Below are 27869 nucleotides of genomic sequence, written 5' to 3'. Positions count from 1 at the left end.
GGTCAATTTATGAACATTTTTCATCTGATTCCGCTGTGTGTGGATGAGATTTGTTCACTTACTATGCTATGCTGCGAATTTTCCGTAATTAAATCTGTTGCGGAAAATCAGCAGTGTATATGCCTAATGTGTTACTACACTTATACTCTCACAGCAGGACCTTGGTACTTTGTCTCAGATAAACTAGACATTTGCAAGCATGTTTTGTGAGTATACAGATGTAGATATACGGTATATTTAGGTGTATGTGGGGATATCCCATAGTATACTGACAGATATGATTATTTTGCTCTTTTACAGTTGCACTTTAATTTATTGATTATTGTAATGTTCTCCTTGCCAGGCTCTTCCGTCAAGTTGGTGTGTTACTTTACCAACTGGGCTCAGTACTACCCTGGTGCAGCAACATATATGCCAGATGATGTTGATCCGTGCATGTGTACTCATCTGATTTATGCTTTTGCCACTATGAGCAATAACCAGATCCAAACATTTGAATGGAATGATCCGACACTCTATGCTTCTTTTAATGCCCTGAAGAACTAGTATGTACCTTTATTCTGTATTGCTTTAATTTATTTAGTTACTATTTTGCAAAAAAAATTATTTGCGGGTATACTTACTTAGGCTACACAGATGACTACATTATTAAGATCTGGTCGATTACAATTGCATGGGGCTTGAATTAGTAGTTAAAAGGATTGTCTAGTTTAGATAACCCATTTCATATACCCTAAGATGGAATTCTGAGTTATAAGGGCCAGTCAGACATGGCCGAATTGCTGTGGTATTCCGCTGCGGACAGTCCGCAGTGGATATCCTTAGCAGACCGTTTTCCATTAGTTTCCACACCTTTTTAGTTATCTTCATGCAGACGTTGCGGAAAACTCCACTGCAGACCATAGGCTGCGGTGCGGAATTTTCTGTCCGCCACATGCACTGTCTGTTGCGGAGAAGAAGCGGAATTTCACTGCGTATTTCAGCCTTTGCAATGCAAAAACTGAAATCTGTGACAAGTCCGCTGTGTTTTCAGCAACGTCTGAATTACCTGTCAAATATGCAAATGTTGGTGCAGATTCGTTGCGTAATTGCCCCAAATCTGCACCAACATTTGCAGCGGAAAAATTCCGCCACGTCTGAACGTGCCCTTAGAGGGGGATTCACTGTTTAGGATCTTCATCTCTTTGGCAGGTTTGAGATTGGTTACAAAGAGTGTAGGACGAGTATGCTCCTCCTGAGTGCCAGGCAGTTGCCGCATCAGGACAAACATACTCCTGCTGATCTCACGGCACAGCAAGTGGGCCTGAGCGATCAGGAGCAGCGCAACGACTTTAATACTTCTAATCTCCACTGTTTAATCCTTTTACTGCCACGGTCAAGACTGATCGCGACATTCAAGTGGGTAGAGACTGAGGGGGGGACCACCCTTTGATGGCGTCACAAGCATTCCCTGTGACGCGATCAAAGGGGGGTCCTATATATCAAGGCTGATAACTAATATGGGCAGACAGTTCAAGCACCCCATGACTGTCTGACCAGGTTTCTTGTTGTTAGGACATATGGTAGTTAGGTAAAAAAAACATAGATATGCATTTTTGCAAAAAAAATACTTTATTAGTCCCAAAACATAAAATAATATACATATATCTAGTATCATCTCATCTGTAACAACATGTACAATAAATTTATAGCATAATTTATAATGATCGGTGGGTGTCTAAAAAACGAAAAAAAAACTTTTTCTGCAATTTTGCTACAATAAAAATTTATGTAAATGAAGCACTAATGTATATGTACCAAAAAATGGCACTTACATAAAGTTCAACTCATCCCACAAAAACAAAGACTTATACAGCTACGGCAGGGGCGTAGCTAGGGGGGGGGGGGGGCAGGCGGGGCATGTGCCCCGGGCGCAACCTGGAGGATACGGATAGGGGGGCGCCGAAGAGCAGCTGATCGCTGCTGACAGGCGCCCCGTATGTGGGACACCTGCAGCAGCTTAGGAAGAGCCAGGACATTACGCCGTTCTGACTGGGGTCTGTGACGGCCATTGAGTGGACCAGTCCAGTCATTTGACCTCACGTCAGTGACATGAGGTCAGATGACTCAGGTCAGGGGACAGGTCCACTCCCGTGCTGCAGCCTCCCTGCATCTGCCTGTGCTCTGTGCTCTGTGCTCTGCCGAGAAGCAGAGAGGAAGCTCCGCCCACACACAGCCCGTCCTGACCTGTTAGCAAGGAGACATGGTGAGTGTCTGTGTGTATATGTGTGTGTCTCTGTGTTTGTATGTGTATATGTTACAGTGTGTGTGTGTGTGTGTGTGTGTCTCTGCATGTGTTTGTCTCTTACATCTACTACATTATCTGTACTCAGAGAGTTATCTCTGTGTTATCTGTGGTGTTACATAGGACTGCAGATAACACTACTACATTATCTGTACTCAGAGAGATATGACTGTGTTATCTGCGGTGTTACATAGGACTGCAGGGAACATCTACTACATTATCTGTACTGTGTGCTGAATTACAATCTCAGCTCTGCTACACAGTACAGATAATGTAGTAGATGTTACCTGCAGTCCTATGTAACACCACAGATAACACAGTGATATCTCTCTGAGTACAGATAATGTAGTAGTGTTACCTGCAGTCCTATGTAACACCACAGATAACACAGTGATAACTCTCTAACTACAGATAGTAGTATTAACTGCAGTCCTATGTAACACCACAGATAACACAGTGATAACTCTGATTACAGATAATGTAGTAGCTGTTGCCTTCAGTCCAATGTAACACCACAGATAACACATTGTGCTAAATTACAATCTCAGCTCTGCTACTATGTGTTATCTATGGTGTTACATAGGACTGCAGGCAACAGCTACTACATTATCTGTACTCAGAGAGTTATCACTGTGTTATCTGTGGTGTTACATAGGACTGCAGGTAACACTACTACATTATCTATGCTGTGTACATATGTGCCTGTGTGGGTATATATGGGTCTGTTTGTGAATGTGTCTTTGTGCTTGTATATTTGTGCCTTTTATGTATTTGCATATGTTCCTGTCTGTGTATTTATCTGCCGGTGTGTGTGTGTGTGTGTGTGTGTGTGTGTGTGTGTGTGTGTGTGTGTGTGTGTGTGTGTGTGTATGTGTCTGTATGGCTATATAGTTACCTGTATGTATATATTACAGAATGTGTGTATGTATATTTGCCTGTATGTCGAAATATCTGTCTTTATGTATGTAGAGTATATATGTTCCAGCGTGTCTATATATGTGCTTAATTTTTGGTTTGTGTAGGGGGCGGCAATAGAGAGTCCCGCACAGGGCGCCATTCAACCTAAGGCCGGCCCTGGCTGTCACCAACCCTAGTCAGAAGAAACTTTGCCGCTGCCTGCGCCCAATGACCTCCTCGGCTCCTCCGGTAAGTCACACCAGGCAGAGCGGAAAGTGGTAGTGGTAGGCTACTGCTCACCGGTCTGTTCACAGTGTGGCGCTATTAAAAGGGGTGGGAGTGTGGCGCTATTTACAAAGGGGCAGCGGGCTGTGTGTGGCACTATCTACAAGGGGGGCTGTGTGTGGCACTATTTACAAGGGGGGCTGAGTGTGGCACTATCTACTGGGGGCTGTGTGTGGCACTATCTACAAGAGAGGGGCTGTGTGGCGCTATCTACAGGGGGCTGTGTGTGGCCTCTTTAATTTATTTTCTGTTAATTTATTTTTATGTTAATTACATCATAGAACTATATCGCTTGTAAAATGTAGAAATGCTTTTATACTCAAGTTACCTTAAAAAAATTGTGAACAAAAAAATTACATCTCATTGATTGGTAGGGAAAGAAAACATGGTGAGGGGGAAGGAGATGTCGGGAAATAAGTTGGGGGGGGGCGCCAATCTGAATCTTTGCCCCGGGTGCAGGAGAACCTAGCTACGCCTCTGGCTACGGAAGAAAAAACGAAATAGTTCTTGTCTTCAAGTTGATCAAATCCAGAATTTTTATTATCCAAAACAGAAGCTCAATATCTGGGTTCTTTTTTTCAATTCAAACAAAGAGAATACATGCTTCTTTTACCCCCCTAAGGGCTTGTCCACACGTCCGGAATTGCTGATGGAAAATACGCAGCCGAATACAGTAGCAGCAAAGTGGGTGGGATTTAACAAATTCCAACCAGAAATTAACCTGCAGTGCCTATTTTTCATACCGCAATATGTCAGTTCCTGCTGCGGAAAGTGGACAGAATTGCTGCATTTTTCAGAGGTGATGTCACCATCTCCTAGCATTGAGAAAAACGCAGCAAAATACACACCATTTTCTGCAGTAAAAAAATGCAAGAAATAGTGCGTTTTTTCCACAGTGGAATTTCTGCCACTTTTCTGCTAAATTTTCTGCAGCAATTCCATTACGTGTGGGCAAGCCCTAACTGGTTTAAAGGTTTTGTGTTGTTTTTTTTTTTTTAAATCACCGCAACGCTTCTCAATTTATCTAATGCCCCCTGAATATCGTTATCTACATTTTTATTTTTTAATTTAGAAAAAGGAAGAGAGCCTCCTATTATATTATTTGAGTTAACAATTGTTGCCCAGGTGTACACCACCAATATAAATCATAAAAATTATGGGTATGGGAAAAAGAAGAGGAGAGGGACAAGAATAATAGATGTTAGTTTGCCTTCAATAGTTGTATGTATTGATACCGACAATTATAGGGAAAGAAATATCCAGTGCAGAGTCCCCTTGAGTTGCACTGACCGAGTCATTTACATATACTTTTTATCTTTATTTTTACTTGAATATTTTTTAGTATTTTATTTTTATTATTTACTATTTTTTATTATTATTATTATTATTATTATTATTATTATTACAAAGTGCCCATCTGAACAGAACCAGTAGAGGAATCCTGAAAGGAGAATTCCTGAGACTAAGGCCTTATTCACACGATCGTATTTCACGTCCGTGTTCCGCACGTTAAAATAACGCATGCCACACGGACCTATGCAAGTCAATGGGGCCATTCAGACATTACGTGTTTTTCACGCAGCGTGTGTCCGCTGCATGAAACTTACTGCATGTCCTATACTTGTGCGTTTTTTACGCATCACGCACCCATTGAAGTCAATGAGTGCGTGAAAATTCACGGACAGCACATGGACGCATAAAGGAATGATTTTGAAAAGGAAAAACACCTCCTTCAGTTTGTTTTGCTGACGTGAAATGCGTGACATACTGAAGGCATACGCGTGTAAAAAACGCAGACACGCACCATATACTGATGTCACACGGAACTGCAACGCAGGAAAAACGCTGCGTTCTTTACGCGCGCAAAACAGACACGTTCGAGTGAATAAGGCCTAAGGAGAAATTGCTCCACTTTTGAGAATTTCAAGATAGGAGCTAAGGATCTCAGAAATCGATTAAAGGAGAGACACTATTCAGGGCGTCAAATTAAACAAGCATACAATCTAGCCCTCCGGATGGATAGAGATGCACTGTTGGTGGTGAAAGATAAAATGGAGAATGATGACAAAGTGAGGTTCATCACCACACTGCACAATTTGTACCAGACTAGGGTTTTGCTAAGAGCCTGGAAAGACATGTGGAGGAATAAAACAATCTACAGCAATTTTTTCTTTACATGTCTTTCAATTTTACTGTTCGGACCTACATCAAAACCTTGGCTAGATCACGAGAAAATGTACAAGTGTATGACCAGTTAACCTCTGGCTTTTACGCCCTTATCTACTTTTTATCATAGAAATAAAGCATTGTCAACAAATGCAAAACAGATGGGGGCATAGCCATGGACTGCACAGAAGAAATATCTATTAACTGTGATTATTTCCTGTGCGAAAGCTGCTATGAGAAGACGTGTTTTCGGATGTTTTGCATGGCCTTTAAATAGCAAAGTAATAATAAACAGCCAGCACTTTGACTCAGCTAGCTCAAACTTTAAGGCTAGGTTTATTTCTTGCGTTAAAATTTATGCTGTGGAACCAGCGTAAAAATACGTGGCAAAATCTTACATTTCTTTACATTTTGTTAACTAGCTTTTATGCCCGGCGTTGCTCGGGAGGTTGACTTACGGTATGGATAGAGTAAAAGCTCACTATTTAAATACCTCTCAGTATGAATTTAATTGCTAGAGAGTGTAAATAATGTTATTGGAAGCATAAAAGAAATTAAATGAAGCAATATATTCATTACAGATTTATATAGTGTTGATTTAGGACTGCATGTTTCTATTCCAATGCTTTCTTGTAAACAATGTTTTTTGTCTTTTGATCCAGTGCCAAGATGTAGAGATTATTTCCAGTGCTGACTCTGGAGCAAGCAAAGGAGGCAAACTTTCACTGTCCAATCAAAAATAGCTATTCCCTGATTTTAAACCAATGAAAAATCGGGCTTCAAACAAACAAACTTTCAAAAATATATAATAGAATATAGTGTGCATTTCCCAGCATTGACCACATGATGGCGCTGCTGCTCAGCGTATCACTAGGCTGGCCTGCATTACATTCAATTTAGTGAGATTTCTCAGCATTGACCACACAATGGCGCTGCTGCTTAGCGTATCACAATTGGGCTTCAAACAAACTTTCTAAAATATATAATACATAGCTATAGTGTGCATTTCCCAGCATTGACCACACGATGGCGCTGCTGCTCAGCGTATCACTAGGCTGGCCTGCATTACATTCAATTTAGTGAGATTTCTTCATTGACCACACGATGGCGCTGCTGCTTAGCGTATCACTATCGGGCTTCAAACAAACTTTCTAAAATATATAATAGATATAGTGTGCATTTGCCAGCATTGACCACACGATGGCGCTGCTGCTTAGCATATCACAAGGCTGCCTGCATTACATTCAATTTAGTGAGATTTCTCAGCATTGACCACACGATGGCGCTGCTGCTTAGCGTATCAGAATTGGGCTTCAAACAAACTTTCTAAAATATATAATATATAGATATAATGTGCATATCCCAGCATTGACCACATGATGGCGCTGCTGCTCAGTGTATCACTAGGCTGCCTGCATTACATTCAATTTACTGAGATTTCTCAGCATTGACCACGCGATGGCGCTGCTGCTTATCGTATCACTATCGGGCTTCAAACAAACTTTCTAAAATATATAATACATAGCTATAGTGTGCATTTCCCAGCATTGACCACACGATGGCGCTGCTGCTCAGCGTATCACTAGGCTGGCCTGCATTACATTCAATTTAGTGAGATTTCTCAGCATTGACCACACAATGGCGCTGCTGCTTAGCGTATCACAATTGGGCTTCAAACAAACTTTCTAAAATATATAATACATAGCTATAGTGTGCATTTCCCAGCATTGACCACACGATGGCGCTGCTGCTCAGCGTATCACTAGGCTGGCCTGCATTACATTCAATTTAGTGAGATTTCTTCATTGACCACACGATGGCGCTGCTGCTTAGCGTATCACTATCGGGCTTCAAACAAACTTTCTAAAATATATAATAGATATAGTGTGCATTTGCCAGCATTGACCACACGATGGCGCTGCTGCTCAGCATATCACAAGGCTGCCTGCATTACATTCAATTTAGTGAGATTTCTCAGCATTGACCACACGATGGCGCTGCTGCTTAGCGTATCAGAATTGGGCTTCAAACAAACTTTCTAAAATATATAATATGTAGATATAATGTGCATATCCCAGCATTGACCACATGATGGCGCTGCTGCTCAGTGTATCACTAGGCTGCCTGCATTACATTCAATTTACTGAGATTTCTCAGCATTGACCACGCGATGGCGCTGCTGCTTATCGTATCACTATCGGGCTTCAAACAAACTTTCTAAAATATATAATACATAGCTATAGTGTGCATTTCCCAGCATTGACCACACGATGGCGCTGCTGCTCAGCGTATCACTAGGCTGGCCTGCATTACATTCAGTTTAGTGAGATTTCTTCATTGACCACACGATGGCGCTGCTGCTTAGCGTATCACTATTGGGCTTCAAACAAACTTTCTAAAATATATAATAGATATAGTGTGCATTTCCCAGCATTGACCACACGATGGCGCTGCTGCTCAGCGTATCACTAGGCTGCCTGCATTACATTCAATTTACTGAGATTTCTCAGCATTGACCAGACGATGGCGCTGCTGCTTAGCGTATCACTATAGGGCTTCAAACAAACTTTCTAAAATATATAATACATAACTATAGTGTGCATTTCCCAGCATTGACCACACGATGGCGCTGCTGCTCAGCGTATCACTAGGCTGGCCTGCATTACATTCAGTTTAGTGAGATTTCTTCATTGACCACACAATGGCGCTGCTGCTTAGCGTATCACTATGGGGCTTCAAACAAACTTTCTAAAATATATAATAGATATGGTGTGCATTTCCCAGCATTGACCACACGATGGCGCTGCTGCTCAGCATATCACAAGGCTGCCTGCATTACATTCAATTTAGTGAGATTTCTCAGCACTGACCACACGATGGCGCTGCTGCTTAGTGTATCACAATCGGGCTTCAAACAAACTTTCTAAAATATATAATAGATATATAGATATAGTGTGCATTTCCCAGCATTGACCACACGATGGCGCTGCTGCTCAGCGTATCACTAGGCTGCCTGCATTACATTCAATTTACTGAGATTTCTCAGCATTGACCACACGATGGCGCTGCTGCTTAGCGTATCACTATAGGGCTTCAAACAAACTTTCTAAAATATATAATACATAACTACAGTGTGCATTTCCCAGCATTGACCACACGATGGCGCTGCTGCTCAGCGTATCACTCGGCTGGCCTGCATTACATTCAGTTTAGTGAGATTTCTTCATTGACCACACGATGGCACTGCTGCTTAGCGTATCACTATGGGGCTTCAAACAAACTTTCTAAAATATATAATAGATATAGTGTGCATTTCCCAGCATTGACCACACGATGGCGCTGCTGCTCAGCGTATCTCAAGGCTGCCTGCATTACATTAAATTTAGTGAGATTTCTCAGCACTGACCACACGATGGCGCTGCTGCTTAGCGTATCACAATCGGGCTTCAAACAAACTTTCTAAAATATATAATAGATATATAGATATAGTGTGCATTTCCCAGCATTGACCACACGATGGCGCTGCTGCTCAGCGTATCACTAGGCTGCCTGCATTACATTCAATTTACTGAGATTTCTCAGCATTGACCACACGATGGCGCTGCTGCTTAGCGTATCTCAAGGCTGCCTGCATTACATTAAATTTAGTGAGATTTCTCAGCACTGACCACACGATGGCGCTGCTGCTTAGCGTATCACAATCGGGCCTCAAACAAACTTTCTAAAATATATAATAGATATACAGATATAGTTGTGCATTTCCCAGCATTGACCACACGATGGCGCTGCTGCTCAGTGTATCACTAGGCTGCCTGCATTTCATTCAATTTAGTGAGATTTCTCAGCACTGACCACACGATGGCGCTGCTGCTTTGCGTATCACAATCAGGCTTCAAACAAACTTTCTAAAATATATAATAGATGATTTTGATGGGGAATTTAGCGCAACATATAGGGCATGCTTCAGAATTGAAAATCTGCAGAATGCCTGGAGTCCATGGCAGTTTTAACGCTGTGAGAGAATGGGGTTGTTAAAACACCATTTACTAACATTGTACTGTAATTTGTTGTGGATTTTCGGTGCAGATTCCACAACTGAAATTCCGCAACAAGTACGTGATGTGTGAATTCATTCTAAGGCTTGGTTTACACGTAGTGTAATTGCTGCAGATTTTCCATCTGGATTTGCGGACGGAAAACCTGCGGCGTATTACAGTAGCAGCCGGGCTGCGGTGCAGAGTTTTTAATCCATAGCATAAATTGGCACCACAAGTTAATTTCTGCACGGAAATTTTCTGCAGCGCGTGGATCAGATTTTTGAAATGGTTGCATATTTGTTGTGGACTTTTATCCCATTGAATTCAATGGGGAAGTAAACATTTGTAACAAATAGCAGATAGCAGAAAAATTACAAATTCACAGCAAAAATTGAAGTAGAGAAAATAAAAAAAACAGTCCATAATTATCTCCCCTTGCATTCCCATATCGACGCTACACTCCTTCCCCGTCTGGTCTCCGTGCTGCTGACCTCCTGCGGTGACGTTTCATCCCATGTGACCACTGCAGCCAATCACAGGCTGAAACGGTCACATGGGAGAAAACGTCATCGTAGGAGGCCGGCAGCACGGAGACCAGTCCAGGGAGGGGTAAGTATGTACTTTTATTTTTTAGCCCCTTCTGGGGCCAGCAGCGGTAAATCTGGACGAAAGTCCACACCAAATCAAACACGATATGGTGCGTATTTTCAACCGGAATTCCATGGGGTATCTGGGTCGGATGTGCTGTAGAGTTTTCCTCAGTAAATTCGACCCATGTGAACATACCCTAAGGACTTGTTCACACAGTGCAGATTTGCTGCAGATTTTGCATTCATTTCTTAAGCTAAAACAAAACGAGAATTATATTGAGTATAGCATACCTATAGGACCTTCCTTTATATATTTCTTCTGTTTAGGTTTTGTTCCTGGTTTTGGCTTAAAACATACATGCAAAATCTGCAGCAAATCTGTACTGTGTGAACAAAGATTAAGGCTGGGTTCACACGAGCATGTTACGTCCGTAATGGACGGAACGTATTCCGGCCACAAGTCCCGGACCGAACATACTGCAGGGAGCCGGGCTCCTAGCATCATAGTTATGTACGACGCTTGGAGTCCCTGCCTCTCCGTGGAACTACTGTCCCGTACTGAAAACATGATTACACTACGGGACAGTTGTCCTGCAGCAAGGCAGGGACTCCTAGCATCGTACATAACTATGATGCTAGGAGCCCGGCTCCCTGCATTGTGTTCGGTCCGGGACTTGCGGCCGAAATACGTTCTGTCCATTACGGACGTAACATGCTCGTGTGAACCCAGCCTAAGGCTGGGTTCACACGACCTATTTTCAGACGTAAACGAGGCGTATTATGCCTCGTTTTACGTCTGAAAATAGGGCTACAATACGTCGGCAAACATCTGCCCATTCATTTGAATGGGTTTGCCGACGTACTGTGCAGACGACCTGTAATTTACGCGTCGTCGTTTGACAGCCTCGTCAAAAGAAGTGCAGGACACTTCTTTGGACGTTTTTGGAGCTGTTTTCTCATAGACTCCAATGAAAACAGCTCCAAAAACGGACGTAAAAAACGCCGCGAAAACGGCGCGAAAAACGCTGCGAAAAAAGCGAGTTGCTCAAAAAACGTCTGAAAATCAGGGGCTGTTTTCCCTTGAAAACAGCTCTGGATTTTCAGACGTTTTTGGTCACTACGTGTGCACATACCCTAAGGGTATGTTCACACGAGGGCGTCCGTTACGGCTGAAATTACGGGGATGTTTCAGCCTGAAAACATCCCCGTAATTTCAGCCGTACCGGCATGTGCAGGCGCTTGAACGCCGCGTCCATTACGGCCGTAATTAGCGCTGCTATTCATTGGAGTCAATGAATAACGGCTCCAATTACGGCCAAAGAAGTGACAGGTCACTTTTTTGACGCGGGCGTCTATTTACGCGCCGTCTTTTGACAGCGGTGCGTAAATATACGCCTCGTGTTAACAGACAAACGTCTGCCCATTGCTTTCAATGGGCAGATGTTTGTCAGCGCTATTGAGGCGCTATTTTCGGGCGTAATTCGGGGCAAAAACGCCCGATTTACGTCCGTAAATAGGCCGTGTGAACATACCCTTAGGGTGGATTCACACGCAGCAGATTTTGTAGCAGAAATTTCTGCAAACGAAAATCAGTCCTATTCATCTGAATGTTTCTGCAGTAAGTTCCAAGTGTCTGCAACAAAATCTGTTGCATTTCACATAGCGTTTTGCTGCCTTTTCGTAGCTTTGTAATGGCTTTTTATTAGCATTACTGTGGTGATTTGTTTTTTAAATGCAGCCAGATGTTCCATTTAAGTCTATTGTAAAATATAAAAAGCCCTACATTCACTGTGTTTTAGGGCTTATTCAGATGAACGTGGGGAAACACGGATGTGAAAAACTTCTGAATTCGTCTAAATAAGCCCTTAGGGTAAAGCCACACGTGGCGGAATTGCTCTTGAATTCCGCTGCGGACACTCCGCAGCGTTAATCCGCAGCGGAGCCGTTTCTCCATTGCCTTCCACTTCTTTTTAGTAGGCTTCGTTTAGACGAGGCTGAAAATTCCGCTGCGGAGCATAGGCTGCGGTGCGGAATTTGGTGTCCGCAGCATACAATGGATGTTGCGGACCAGTGGCGGACTGGTTGCGGACTCATTGCGGAAGTTCTCCATTGACTTCAATGGAGATTCTAAATTCCGCAATGAAGTCCGCAGCTGTCATGCACATGTTATGTGTGCTGCGGATGCGTCTTGCTTTTTTGACATGACATTTCTTCATTCTGGCTGGACCTATGTATTTCTAGGTCTACAGCCAGACTGAGGAAGTCAATGGGGCTCCCGTAATTACGGGAGCGTTGCTAGGAGACGTCAGTAAATAGTCACTGTCCAGGGTGCTGAAAGAGTTAAGCGATCGGCAGTAACTGTTTCTGCACCCTGGACAGTGACTACCGATCCCAATATACAGCAACCTGTCAAAAAAATAGAAGTTCATACTTACCGAGAACTCCCTGCTTCTGTCTCCAGTCCGGCTTCCCAGGATGACGTTTCAGTCTAAGTGACGGCTGCAGCCAATCACAGGCTGTAGCGGTCACATGGACTGCCGCGTCATCCAGGGAGGTCGGGCTGGATGCCGAAAGAGGGACGCGTCACCAAGACAACGGCCGGTAAGTATGAAATTCGTTTACTTTCACTAGGGAAAGTGCTGTCCCTTCTCTCTATCCTGCACTGATAGAGAGAAGGGAAGCACTTTTACCGCAGTCCGCAGCAGCTAGTCCGCATCAATTTACTGCACATTTTGTGCAGATCCGCCACAGAATCTGCAACGCAGATTCTGTGCGGCATTGATGCGGACAGTTGCGGAGGAAAACCGCCACGTGTGGGCATGCCCTTAATGTGTGGAGTTTTTGAGGCAATTTTGTTCTCAGTGGCATTCTTTTCAAGTTCAAAAACGCAAAAAAAACATGTACAAAATGACACTAAACTTAAAACGCCATAAAACCCCCCGCTAAAAACGCCTAGAAAACTCTGTTACATTTTACAAAACACTGGGGTTTTTACATACATTTTTCGTGAAATTTAAAATGCCAGAAAATATCTATAAGTGAAGGAGAGCTAATTGTGTTTCTTCTGAACCATTCATATGTAAACTCGCCTTCTTGTCATTCTGCATAATCCAATAACACTTCAGCATTAACATAGCATTTAGTATATGCTGCACATTAACAAATGAAGTTAGAGATTAAGGGTCCTTTTACACCTGCCAATATTGGCCGTAAAATCAAGCGCTGATCGAAACAGCTCGTTGATCGGCGCTTGTTTGCTCCTTTCACAAGAAGCTAGTATGGGGACGAGCGCTCGTTAATACGATCGCTCGTCCCCATGCATTTGCATCATGTCGGCATCACGTCTCCATGTTTACACAGGGAAATTTGCTGACGACAACGATAATATTTATTACTGCATAAACTACATGATCAGCCGATGCTTGTTCATCAGCTGATCGTTGCTCTGTTAAACACATTGCAATGATCGGGAACGAGCGTTTATATAGAAGCTTGTTTGCGCGATAATTGGTCCGTGTAATAGACTTACATAGTCCTATATTAATAATGACTTTGTGTAACTTGCATTATCCATTGCTCTTATTTACAGCAACACTGAACTGAAAACTCTTCTTTCTGTTGGAGGCTGGAACTATGGAACTTCTGGGTAACAGCACAATATAATTATTCGATAGCTTTCTTCTTATATTCAGCTGAAACAATCTTATTGCAGTATGCACTTTAATCATTCGTACTAGTCTTTTTACAGTCCATGTAATATATAGATGTTTTATTTATGGTAAGTTTGGAATCATATTTACATAAAAAATTTAGCAAATACAAATTTTTCTTAAGATCAGAAATATGAAATGGATAAAACTCAGCACAAGGATAAATGAAATTATAAAATTAATGTCAAGCAACATACATTTACCCATAACATACAATGACAAACATTTGTAACAAATTGATATTCTGTAGTCACACTTAAAGGGGGTATCAATACAACCCCTTTTTAAATTACAGAATAAGGGCACGTTTAGACGTGCTAGATTTGTAACGTATTGGCATCACAAATCCACAGCAATTTACAGTACAACTGGATGTGGTTTTCAAAACTCCGTCCATATTTAGCCGAAAAAATCTGCAAGGAAGCAAAGCATGCTGCAAATTTTTAATTCCGCAGCATGCTGTTGCGGAGAGCAGCTAACTTTCACAGTGAATTTCAGCCTTTGCAGTGCAGAGGCTGAAAATTGTCACATATCTGCTTCTAAACATGCAACAAAATCTTGATGCAGATCCGTAGAAGATTTGCCACGAAAGTCGCAGCAAAGTCTGTAGCGGAAATTGTCCGCCACATCTGAACATGCCATTAAAAGAACTTGTGCTCTCCATATATTTGTAGAAATGTAATATCACATCCCAGCCATTCAAATGAATGTGATATAGGGCAGGGCATCCACTAGAGTGAAAGACACTCTTTGTTACTGACTCTTGCTAATAGGTAGGGTCAAGAGCATATAATCCCCGCTGAGATGTTCATATTCCCTAGTATGTGGAAAGTGATTGTGTTATTAAGGCAGCCAAACTCTGGTGCAAATTGGTAAAGTTTGGCACAATTTTGATGTTAGCATCTCCCTAGACACTTTTCAAAAGTGTTCTGGAAAAAGTTGTGGTTTAGTGGGAAAGGGGTGTGGCCTGTCAGAAAGGGGGCTAGGTTGCTTCAAATGCGCCATTGTGCGCCAAAAATGCACCAAAAATATCGCACAATATTTTGGCTCAAAATAAGTCAAATCAAAAGTGGTTTAAAGAAGAGAAAAGTGTGTAACAGGTCATGCAAGATGTACCAAAATTATCATGCAGATTGCACTATTGTGATAATTTGGTGCATTTTGTGTCTGATCTACGCTTTCTCTGTCTAACTGTTAGGGTCCGCTCACACAAGGTGTACTTGCATTGTAATTGTGTAGCGGATTTTTAACATAATGTACACCTATGGAAAAAATATTCTGCAACACAAATACTAGAGAAATGTGACTGCGTTGCAGAATATTTTTCCCATAGGTATACATTGAGGTTTAAAAATAAGATGCGGAAATACAATGCAAGTAAGCCATGTGTGAGCACAACCTGAGACAGCATTAGTAAATGTGGGCCAGAGTATTTATCTAACTCCCAAAAAACACTGTGATAAATCGCTTTCCATAGGAATGCCTTGAGTAGCTTGAAAGCACTTCAAAATGGCTCCTAACAAGTGTGTAGCTCAAGCTACGATGCATTCCTATGGACAGCAATTTATCGCTCACTACCAAGTAAAGTCAAGGTTTAGTCCCAGCCTAAAGTGCCTTATCATTACAAGGATTATGTCTTCTCCTACAGGTTTAACACCATGGTATCAAGTTCTGAAAATCGTCAGACTTTCATCACCTCTGTCATTAAATTTCTAAGACAGTATGGGTTTGATGGATTGGACATTGACTGGGAGTATCCTGGGGACGCAAACAGAGGCAGCCCTCCAGAAACTCAACAATTGTTCTCTGTTTTGCTACAGGTGAAAGGAATTGTTTTGTCTATATATACTAGTCCTTCTCAATGAATTAGAATATCATCAAAAAGTTTATTTATTTCAGTAATTCAATTCAAAAAGTGAAACTCATGTATTTTATAGATTCATTACACACAGAGTGATCTGTTTCCAGCATTTTTTTTCTTTTAATGTTGATGATTAGGGTAACAGTTTATGAAAACCCAAAATTTCGTATCTCAGAAAATAAGAAAATTATATAAGCCCAATTTCAAAAATGATTTTTAAAACCAAAATGTAGGCCTACTGAAAAGTATGTCCAGTATATGCCCTCAATACTTGGTCGGGGCTCCTTTTACATGAGTTACTGCATCAATGCGGGTGGCATTGGAGCTGTTTTTCAATGGAGTCAATGAAAAACGACTCCAAAAACGTCCCAAGAAGTGACATGCACTTCTTTGACGCGGGCGTATTTTTACCCGCCGTCTTTTGACAACGACGCGTAAAATGACACCTCGTCTGAACAGGACATTGTAAAACCCATTGCAAGCAATGGGCAGATGTTTGCAGGCGTAATGGAGCCGTCTTTTTAGGCGTAATTCGAGACGTAAAACGCCTGAATTACGTCTGAAAATAGGTCGTGGGAACATTCCCTTAGCGATAATCTTTAACAATAAAATAAAAAAATGCTGGAAATAGATCTCTCTGTGTGTACTGAATCTATAGAATATAGGAGTTTCACTTTTTGAATTGAATTATTCAAATAAAATAACTTTTTGATGATATTCTAATTCATTGAGAAGGACTTGTATATCTATAATATGTGCAATCTGAAGTATTTTTACAAGGTAGCCAAAAATTATTATGAGCGAAAAGTCAATAAATTTCCAAAATAAATACCAAAACCATTATGTGACATGTTAATAATCTTATAATGTATTGTACCTCAAATTTTTGAATTTTAGGAAATGTATGAGGCATTTGTTCAGGAAGGCAGTCAAACCAATAGGCCCCGTCTGCTCATATCTGCTGCTGTGTCTGCTGGCATGCCCACCATTGAAACTGGATATCAAATTCCACAACTATCTAAGTAAGTTTTTTTTTAATATGAGATAAGTCATTATCATGTTTTATGCAATATTATACAGGCACAGCGTCTTCCAGATTTAGCGACACTCTTGTCCATTGGCTGTCTCTGATATTGCAGCTCAGCCCCATTCTCTTGAATCAGTCAACGTTTATCTCAATATTATTTATATTGACAAAGTAGCCCATATTCATTTAAATTTCATAGTGTGCTTTCTATTTACATTTTTATAGAATAACAATATTGTTATATTAATGCATTATATTAGTACATTAAGGTGGACAACTCCATATTATGTAATAGTATCTACCTTCTCATAGCTTTCTTTCTACTGAATCCTACATTATTTTTTTTTTATAGCTTGATAGATGGACGAATCTGAATGACAAAAACATGTGGCCATGTGTTTGATTACCTACCCACAATGTAACAAATTTAAAGAAAGAACGTTGTTTTATTACAATTTTCTGTTTCATTTGTAGGTACTTGGATCTTATTAATGTAATGACATATGATTTGCGTGGCTCATGGGAAGGATTTACAGGAGAGGATAGCCCCCTTTACCAGGGCCCAGCTGATCAGGGTGGCTATATCTATTTCAATGTGGTATGTGTTCTTTGTTTCTCTTCACCTTGGTGCGTATTAAGTAGGCATCTACAGAGTGAATCCTCCCAATTACTACTCTTCTGATATTTTAGGATTATGCCATGAATTACTGGAAAAATAATGGAGCTGCACCAGAAAAGCTCATGGTCGGATTTCCAGCCTATGGACGAACCTTCACACTCTCTAACCCCTCTAACAATGGACTTGGTGCCCCTACTTCTGGTGGAGGTCCTGCTGCTCCATTTACACAGGAGGCTGGATTTATGGCATATTTTGAGGTAACCCTATTATGATCATTTGTTTAAAATACAGATTTTCAATTTAAGTTTAAAAAGAAGTACAGAAGGAGTTCGGGGTTGATCTTCCTAACCTGCCTTAAGGAGCAATGAAAGTAAGGGGGAAACAACCCGCTGAAGTGTTCAATTTGGCATTTCAAACGGTGAAAAATGAAATAAAACATTTTATATATGTGTCCGAGGAGGCAATCAGATCAGTCCTTGGCTTGGAGGCTGCCTGCTGTATCAGGAACCTTGGTGCACGGTTTAACAAACCCTGTCAATTGGTCTCCTGCCAAATACAGTGGTCCCTCCAGTTACAATATTAATTGCGGCGACGAATGTAAGTTGAAACCATTTTATGTTGAAACCATAATTCTATGGAAAACTGGGAATTGTTTCCAAAGCCCCCAAAATGTGAACTACATATAAGAAAAAAAATATGATTTAGCAGATAACTAATACAGATAAAGCAAGTTCTCACATATAAAAGTCAGAAATACTGTAGCTGCTGGAGGCTGTAAATCACTCTACGATGAGGACAGGAGCTTCTTCAGGAGCCTGCACATTACACAGTGTACCAAAAATATAATATGGAGCTGTCCTCACTTGCTGTCCAAAGGAACATCTGATCCTGGCGCAGATAAAGAGCAGTACACGATATGTAGTACTGACTATGGAGAGGCGCTACTATATAGCCAATGAGGGCATGCACTGCATTACAGCAGATGTTTAACCAGTAAAATGCTCATGCTGATAAACTGGATCTTCCAGACAGTGAGGGTATGTGCACACACACTAATTACGTCCGTAATTGACGGACGTATTTCGACCGCAAGTACCGGACCGAACACAGTGCAGGGAGCCGGGCTCCTAGCATCATACTTATGTACGATGCTAGGAGTCCCTGCCTCGCTGCAGGACAACTGTCCCGTACTGTAATGATGTTTTCAGTACGGGACAGTTGTCCTGCAGCGAGGCAGGGACTCCTAGCATCGTACATAAGTATGATGCTAGGAGCCCGGCTCCCTGCACTTTGTTCGGTCCGGTACTTGCGGCCGAAATACGTCCGTCAATTACGGACGTAATTAGTGTGTGTGCACATACCCTTACACGCACCTGAGATCCAGACCTTTTGTGGTATTGTATGTTGAATGTGGTTTCAAGTTACAATGGCCTAGGAAATACCATTGTATATTGAAAATATTGTAACCTAAGGCCATTGTAACTTGAGGAACCACTGTACAGGGAACGGATAAACAACTTTTTTTCCTCTGAAAAATTTCTGGAATACATTATTGAAGCTTGCATAAATTCTTTCAGACTAATATGTATCAGGCCCTGTTCACATCAGATTTGGCCCTATGTCTACCGTGTACGTCTGGAAAGCTCCTGATATACACGCGTGTATAGGGCTCTATTGTTAGAGTATAGGAGAATGTCCTTTTGGCCTCTCTCTGGCTGGTTTACGTCAGTATGCCACAATATAAGTTATGGAATATTACGCTATTCTATCCCGTAGAGTCTAGTAAAAATATTATAATGTATAATTATTTTTTTACATGGGAGTGTATGGGTGACAGATACCACTATATGGAATACGTCACAGGCATTAATTAAACGGACACTTCATGATCTTTTCAATAGCTTTTCATGACGTGTCTGTTAAATAAATTATAGTCTATGGGTGATGGATGCCTCTGTTAGGCATCTGTCACAGCCTACGCGCAAGGTATATATTAGCTGCTTTTTCACGGCATATACATTAAACGTATGCCAAATACTAGATGTAAACATAGCCTTAGGTGTATTTTTCCCATTTCTTTATTTATTTTCATTTCAACTTGAGAATTTGAGTTCTTGTCTCCTGTTAAAGTGTAAGGCTGGGTTCACACACCCTATTTACGGATGTAATTCTGGCGTTTTAACCTCGAATTACGTCAGAAAATACGGCTCCAATGTGCCGGCAAACATCTGCCCATTCATTTGAATGGGTTTTACGATGTTCTGTGCCGACGGTCATTATTTTTACGCGCCCCTGTCAACAGACGGCGCGTAAAAAAGAAGTGCCTGTCACTTCTTGAGACGTAATTGGAGCCGTTTTCCATTGACTCCATAGAAAAACACCTCCAATTACGTCCGTAATGGACGCAGTGAAAAACGCCTGCAACATGCCATTACGTCTGAAATTCAGGAGCTGTTTTCTCCTGAAAACAGCTCTGTAATTTCAGCCGTAACGGACGCTGCCGTGTGAACATACCCTAACTGTCATTTGACAAAAATGTTGACATGTCATAGTGGGGGTCCAGGTGCTGAGACCCCACTGATGGCTGAAACAAAGGGGCAGAAGTGCTTAACCGAGTGCAGTGACCCTCCGGATGTAATGGTTTCTCCTTGGAAACTATAGACTTGTAAGTTTAACCTCCATTTTGATTAAAATAAAACTTGAGTGTTTTCTAAGAGATGCTATTCTCGAGTATCTCAATGGAAATAAACTTATAACGCAGCGTCAGCATGGGTTTATGAAGGATCGGTCCTGTCAAACCAATCTGATCAGCTTTGAAGGGGGGGGGTATGTTCTGGACAAGACCTGGGTAAGGCTGTGGATGTGGTGTATCTAGAATTTTCAAAGGCCTTTGAAACTGTCGCACATAAAAAGGTTGGTATATAAAATGTAAATGCTGGAACTGGGGCAAAATCTGTGTAATTGGGTTAACAACTGGCTCAGCAAAAGAAAACAGAGGGTGGTTATTAATGCTACCTCCTCAGATAGGGTCACAGTAACCAGTGGGGTTCCATAGGCGGTCAGAATTGGGCCCTCTTCTTTTTAATGTTTATAAATTACGTTGTAGAAGGTTTACATGGTATAATTTCAGTTTTTTCAGATGATACTAAGTTCTGTAAAGTAATCAAAACAGAGGAGGATAATGTACTACTTAGGAGTGATGCACCCTGTGTAGCTGCACACATTGCACACACATAAGGCCCTGTCTGTCCCTTCATTTCAGCGATTGGTTGGGGTCTCAGCAGCTGAACCCCACCGATCAAAAGTTCTGACATGTCACTATGTGAAAAGTTTTGACAAATGACAGTTACTCTTTCAGTCACATGCATGTTTCCTTCCAGAGGAATTGTATCAAGCCTTTCTAGAATCCTAAACGGTAATGTTGCCTGTTATGTAGTAAAGTAGCAGGGTTAGGAGGGATATAAAAATAAAATAAAAAAGAGCCAATACTCCCCTCACAGATACCCGGTGTTCTACCACCATCACTCTGGTCCTCCTCGCCACTGTTTATTGACATAGCTACAGCGATGACGTGCCTGTATACCCATATGATCACTGCAGCCAAGCACTGGTCTCAGCAATTCTGTGCCGTAATCCCACTGAGACAAATTATTTGGCTGCAGCGATCATGTCCCACGTGTGGAACCCGGCCTATTGGTGGCTATTTGTTCTTGCTGTTCTTCTATATGATAGAGGGAGAAAACAAATATAAGTAAGAAGTTCCTGATTAGATTTTTTATTTGAAAGGATAACTTATGGTTTTGTGTTAGTACCTTCATACTAGAGAAAGATTAACTAAAATGCTCCAAGCTAAATGTGTTCCTCAGTTTTCTTTCTATTAATTTGCAGATCTGTAGTTTCTTGAAAGGTGCAACAGAGGTTTGGAACAGCCCACAAGCAGTCCCCTATGCCTATAAAGGAAATGAATGGATTGGGTATGACAACCAAAAGAGTTTCCAGATCAAGGTATGAAAACATAGTATATCTGAATTAAGAACCCAAGGTGAAGGCTAGACCTATGGAGACTTTGCTGTCGGTTAATTATAACTTGCTATGGAACTTCAACTTCACATAGTTCTAAAACCAAAATCACATACGCAAATTTGGTGTAGTTTTTGGTGCAGTTTTCTGAGCCACAGCCTGAAGTGGATCCAAAAGAAAGGAAAGGTATGAAGAAAAGACTGATGCATCTCCCTTCTTTTGTGTCCACTCCTGGGATTGGCTAAAAAAAACGTGACAAAGCTGTAAGGGCATGTTGACACGTTGCGGAATTGTGGACGGAAAAAACGCATCAGAACACAGTAGCAGCAAAATGGATGAGATTGAACAAATGTCATCCACACGCTGCGAAAAAACACAGCAGAAAAAACGCTCAGAAATTGACCTGTGCTGCAGAAAGGCTGTAGCGGCTGTCACATGGGATGAAACGTCATCCCAGGAGGTCGGCCTGGGTGACATCAGAAGGCCAGCTTCCTGGGATGACGCTTCTTCCCAGGTGACCGCCGCTGTAGCCAATCACAGCTGGTGGCAGTTTTTCCGCAGCAGTTATTCTGGGCGAAAAACTGCACCACAGTTTGGTGCAGTTTTTCGCCCGAAACTCCCTATGGCCCACCGGACAGATATGCTGCATGTTTTTACGCAGCGTATACGTATCGTGTGAACTCAGCCTTAGAGTCTGGGATAGAATTCCCAACACTAAAAGCCAGTAATGGTGGAAAATATTGTACACTTTGCCTTTAATATGTGCTATTTTTGTTGTTTTAATCCCCTTAGTGGCTTTGCACAGAAGGAGTGGCCTGTCCAGTTTGCTGTTTATTGCATTGTAACATTATTTTATTTATGGCAGGTGCGACGGATGACGGTTGGCTCACTGGCTGGTGGTCTAGATTGCTTGGCGCCGGATGCCATCTTTTTCATGTTATGCTGTGCAATAACAGCGACAGAATGCAGCAATGTGGCTAGGCTGCGTCCTGATGCTGGGACGGCTCCTCGTATAAAACGGCTGCTGTTCCCGCCAATAGTTTTCAGTGTTCGTGTGGAAGAGAAGGAACCTGGTTAGAGATAGAGCTGCTGTGAGCAGTGCTGAGTGTGAGCTGAGGTAGCTGCAAGTATGTGACAACACAAGCTGGTAGACCGTCATCTGTGGGTCCTGGTGCTGAGAACAGTTGACAGACAGGAATATCTCTGTGTGTGCAGTGCTGTTTGAGCTGTGGTCAGTAGGTGACGGGCAGTCCACCCTAAGTGAGGCAGTGAAGCAGTGCAGCAAGTTGTGGCCTAGTAGGCCTGTATATACCCAATATCACCTGAATCAGGAAGGGGTGTCCTTCACTCTGTCCGACAAAAGAGTGAGCTAGTCAGCCTGGAATCAACTGCTAACCTGAACCGCCACTTGTAGGAGGCAGTGCCTCTCATATTGAGAAGTGTTAATTTACCAGTTTAGTAAAGTTTTTGTTTCCACAAGCTCCTAGTCTCTGTTCCATCTCTCCCGCGACGAACCTGCAAGGCTCACACACCATCTTAGGCCCCACCTTACAACTACATCAAAACTGCATGTGTAATACTGGCCTTAAAGAGGCTCTGTCACCAGATTTTGCAACCCCTATCTGCTATTGCAGCAGATAGGCGCTGCAATGTAGATTACAGTAACGTTTTTATTTTTAAAAAACGAGCATTTTTGGCCAAGTTATGACCATTTTTGTAGTTATGCAAATGAGGCTTGCAAAAGTCCAAGTGGGTGTGTTTAAAAGTAAAAGTCCAAGTGGGCGTGTATTATGTGCGTACATCGGGGCGTTTTTAATACTTTTACTAGCTGGGCGTTGTGACGAGAAGTATCATCCACTTCTCTTCAGAACGCCCAGCTTCTGGCAGTGCAGACACAGCCGTGTTCTCGAGAGATCACGCTGTGTCGTCACTCACAGGTCCTGCATCGTGTCAGACGAGCGAGGACACCGGCTGCAGAGGCTACAGTTGATTCTGCAGCAGCATCAGCGTTTGCAGGTAAGTAGCTACATCGACTTACCTGCAAACGCCGATGCTGCTGCAGAATCATCTGTAGCCTCTGGTGCCGGTGTCCTCGCTCGTCTGACACGATGCAGGACCTGTGAGTGACGACACAGCGTGATCTCTCGAGAACACGGCTGTGTCTGCACTACCAGAAGCTGGGCGTTCTGAAGAGAAGTGGATGATACTTCTCTTCAGAGCGCCCAGCTAGTAAAAGTATTAAAAACGCCCCGATGTACGCACATAATACACGCCCACTTGGACTTTTACTTTTAAACACACCCACTTGGACTTTTGCAAGCCTCATTTGCATAACTACAAAAATGGTCATAACTTGACCAAAAATGCTCGTTTTTGAAAAATAAAAACGTTACTGTAATCTACATTGCAGCGCCTATCTGCTGCAATAGCAGATAGGGGTTGCAAAATCTGGTGACAGAGCCTCTTTAATGTAGTATTAGCAGACAGAATATAGAGAAATCAGTACAGGGGGAAACACAGTAAACCTATTTCGCCATATTTTCTATTATCTACACAGATTTTTTTATTTACATAAATGATAGTGGACAGTTATTTCGTTCATGTATTTTTTTTTCCTATCAAAATCATAACTTCTGAGCTTTTTTTCTGTTTTTTATATTAGGCTGAGTGGCTACTGAAGAATAACTTTGGCGGTGCTATGGTGTGGGCTCTTCCTTTGGACGACTTTAGTGGGACCTTCTGTGGTCAAGGCAAATATCCGCTAATGAACACACTTAAATCAGCTCTGGGTATCTCTTTTCCAAGTGAGTGTTATAATTATCTAGACCTAAATAGACTATAGACAATACTGAATTTGGTTTAGTACATTTTGGCCTAGTTCACACAGAGTTTCTTGACAAGGAGAAAAAAACTGCATCAGGAGCTTATGCAAAAACTGCAGTAAAAAATCTCCGCAAACGTTTGGAGCGTCACAGGTTTTTTTCTGCCTCCCATTGATTTCAATAGAAGGTCAGAAGCGGAAACCGCTCTTAATAAAAGCATGCCGCTTTTTTTTCCACGAGCTGCCAAAAGCTGCCCGGGAGAAAAGCGCCTCTGCCTCCCATTGAAATCAATTCTAGGCGATGACTCCAACACGGTTTCCACGTCAAAATCAGCAGAAAAAAGCCATGTGATCTGACCCTTTATATGCTGCTTTAGCACCATGAAGTTAATGCAAAGACTGCTGACGTGCTCGCATACCGGTCTATTAGGGAGGACAATAGGCTTTACATAAGTAAGTTGGAATCGCTATTAATTGTGCAAGATCAGAGTTAACCTGCAAAGTGATATAAAACTATAGTTTGTAGAAATTGTTGAGGAGGGGAAAACACCATAACATAGCGGAAACGTGTGCTTGTCAAAGCTTTTGAATATAGAAGATTGTGGCTTTTTCTGTTAACATATTGGTTTACTATCAGTCAAAGGGGGGATTCACACGAGCGTGTATTCGGTCCGTGCGGGCCGCGTGGTTTTCACGCGGCACGCATGGACCAATACAAGTCTATGGGGCAGTACAGACAGTCCGTGCTTTTTGCGCAGCGTTTGTCTGCTGCGCAAAATGCGCGACAGGTTCAATAACTCTGCGTATTTCGCGCATCACGCACCCATTGAAGTCAATGGGTGCGTGAAAATCACGCGCACCACACGGAAGCACTTCCGTTGGACGAGCGTGATTCGCGCAACAGCAGTGAAAAGGATGAATGAAAACCGAAAAGCACCACGTGCTTTTCTGTTTCCGAACATCCAAACGGAGTGTCTTTGCGATGAGCGAAGCCGGACAAGCGTACCGAACTTCACCGGGTTCGGCCAAACTCGTTTTGGCCGATCCCGGCAAAAAAATTATCGGTACGCGACGTCAGGAGATAGTCACTGTCCATGGTGCTGCAAGAGTTAAACTGTTTCAGCACCATGGACAGTGACTTGCGATCCCAAAATACATTAACCTGTAAAAAAAAAACGAAGTTCTAACTTACCGATTACTCCTGTCTCCTTCCTGCAGTCCGACCTCCCGGGATGACACTTCAGTTCAAGTGACAGCTCCAGCCAATCACAGGCCAAGCACAGGCTGCAGCCAATCACAGGCTGCAGCGGTCACTTGGACTGCTGCGTCATCCAGGGAGGTGGGGCCCGATGTCAAGAGAGGCGCGTCACCAAGGACGCGTCACCAAGGACGCGTCACCAAGGCAACGGCCGGGAAGTTCTCGGTAAGTAGGAACTTTATCTTTTTTTTTTACAGGTTTTTCGCTGTTGTGTTCGTCATTCACTGTCGAGGGTGCTGAAAGATTTAGCTCTTTCAGCACCTTGGACAGTGACGGCCGTTGACAAGCCTCATCTCTATGATGCCGGCTGCGCGAAAATCACGCAGCCGCGCATCAGACACGCATGACACACGCAGCTTTCAAATGGTTTTTGCGCTCGCAAAACGCTGCGTTGTTTGCGCGCGCAAAAACGCAACGTTCGTGTGAATCTCCCCAAATAATCAGGATGGAAAATATTGGCCAGCAGGGGGATTATCTAAACTTTAATATATGTAATTCAGAAGTGTCATTAGTACACAAGCATATGTCTTGTAACAGCAATACTTTCATATTCTATATTATATTTGTTTCCTATACAGATTGTAAAACACCAGCAATAAGACCAACAGCAGCAGCAAACACAGGAGCGACCCCAACTACAGCTGCAGCAGCTCCACCAGGTAGCAGCAGTTTCTGTGTTGGAAAATCAAGTGGCCTTTACCCCAGCCCAACTAATAAAAGTCAGTTCTATAACTGCGTAAACGGAAACACCTACCAGGAGTCTTGCCAATCAAGCTTAGTTTTTGATACCAGCTGCTCTTGCTGTAACTGGGCTTAAAGCAATAAGTGGGTCTGCCAGTTTGCAAATGATTTATTGCTAATAAACATATTGCACATATAAGAATTATTGTGTACTTTGCTTTCATTTTTGTTGCAAGGAGAATATTTTTTATGTGATTTGAATGATCAAAGAATCATTAGCTTCTCTTGCCAGTGCTAGACATTTTTCTAATAATGCAGAACGTGGTGCAAGGCCTCTTTCACACGACAGTATTTTGGCCAGTTTTATGTTTCAGTATTGGTAAACCAAAACTAGTTTGTCCAAATCTTTCTATTGTACTTTTTCTGTGTATGTTCCACTCCTACTTTTGTCTTCCAAATACTGATGAAAAATATTGCCATGTGAGAGTTGCCTAAATGAAATGAATTATCAATACAGTAGAAAAAGTGGTCAGAATACATTAATTTTGTCTGTAGTCACAAAATTCTGGTAAACAGTTAGGGCTTGTCCATACGTAACGGATTTGCAGTGGAAAATGTCCGCAGCATTTAAGCATTAAATAGCATAATCCGCTGCGGAAAATCCGCCCCATTTCATAAGTTTTTTTTTACTTTTGAAAATAGTGCAGAATTTTCTGTGTTTTTTTTTTTGGTGCGTTTTTTCAAGGGCTGTGTGATGGTGATATTTCTTCTTCCTGTGATGCCATTTCCACCTCCTGTAAAAAATTCTGCAGCTTTTCCGCAGGAAGTTACGCAGTACACTGCAGTTTGCTGCAGACTTGTTTTTCCTCATTGTTTTCTATGGGGAAAAAAATGCTGGAAATCAGTACACTATCCGCAGCAATAATTGACATGTTGCGAAAATAAAATTACGCACCGCAGATATATTTCTGTACAGAATCTTTCCGCAGTGTGTGGATGACATTTGTTAAAGAGGCTCTGTCACCACATTATAAGTCCTATCTTCTACATAATGTGATCGGCGCTGTAATGTAGATAACAACAGTGTTTTTCATTTAGAAAAACAATCATTTTTTATCTATTTTAGCTTTATGCTAATGACTTTCTTAATAGACAACTGGTCGTGTTTTACTTTAGCATTGTGGAGAGAAGTGTATGACGCTGACGAATCAGCATCATACACTTCTCTCCATTCATTTATTCAGCACATAGTGATCCTGTGTTGTTCACTATGTGCAGCCTAAGGGTATGTGCACACGAGGGCATTACGTCCGTAATTGACGGACGTATTTCGGCCGCAAGTACCGGACCGAACACAGTGCAGGGAGCCGGGCTCCTAGCATCATACTTATGTACGACGCTAGGAGTCCCTGCCTCGCTGCAGGACAACTGTCCCATACTGTAATCATGTTTTCAGTACGGGACAGTTGTCCTGCAGCGAGGCAGGGACTCCTAGCGTCGTATATAACTATGATGCTAGGAGCCCGGCTCCCTGCACTGTGTTCGGTCCGGTACCTGCGGCCGAAATACGTCTGTCAATTACGGACTTAATGCCCTCGTGTGCACATACCCTA

At 42.2% G+C, this 27869-nt stretch overlaps 1 protein-coding gene across 1 annotated transcript; it reads left to right on the top strand.

Annotated features, from left to right (window-relative positions):
- The first annotated feature begins 350 nt into the window (after nt 1-350).
- LOC142741244 (acidic mammalian chitinase-like) lies at nt 351-26411 on the top strand. The gene is made up of 9 exons (XM_075850646.1): nt 351-545; nt 13849-13905; nt 15618-15789; nt 16728-16852; nt 17332-17455; nt 17548-17733; nt 21365-21481; nt 24159-24300; nt 26154-26411. The coding sequence occupies exons 1-9, from the start codon at nt 412-414 to the stop codon at nt 26390-26392; spliced, it is 1296 nt and encodes a 431-aa protein (XP_075706761.1). The 5' UTR covers nt 351-411; the 3' UTR covers nt 26393-26411.
- Nucleotides 26412-27869: the final 1458 nt, after the last annotated feature.

Source organism: Rhinoderma darwinii, chromosome 2 (assembly GCF_050947455.1).
Source record: "Rhinoderma darwinii isolate aRhiDar2 chromosome 2, aRhiDar2.hap1, whole genome shotgun sequence".
NCBI lineage: Eukaryota > Metazoa > Chordata > Amphibia > Anura > Rhinodermatidae > Rhinoderma > Rhinoderma darwinii.
This window is presented reverse-complemented; position numbering and strand designations above follow the sequence as displayed.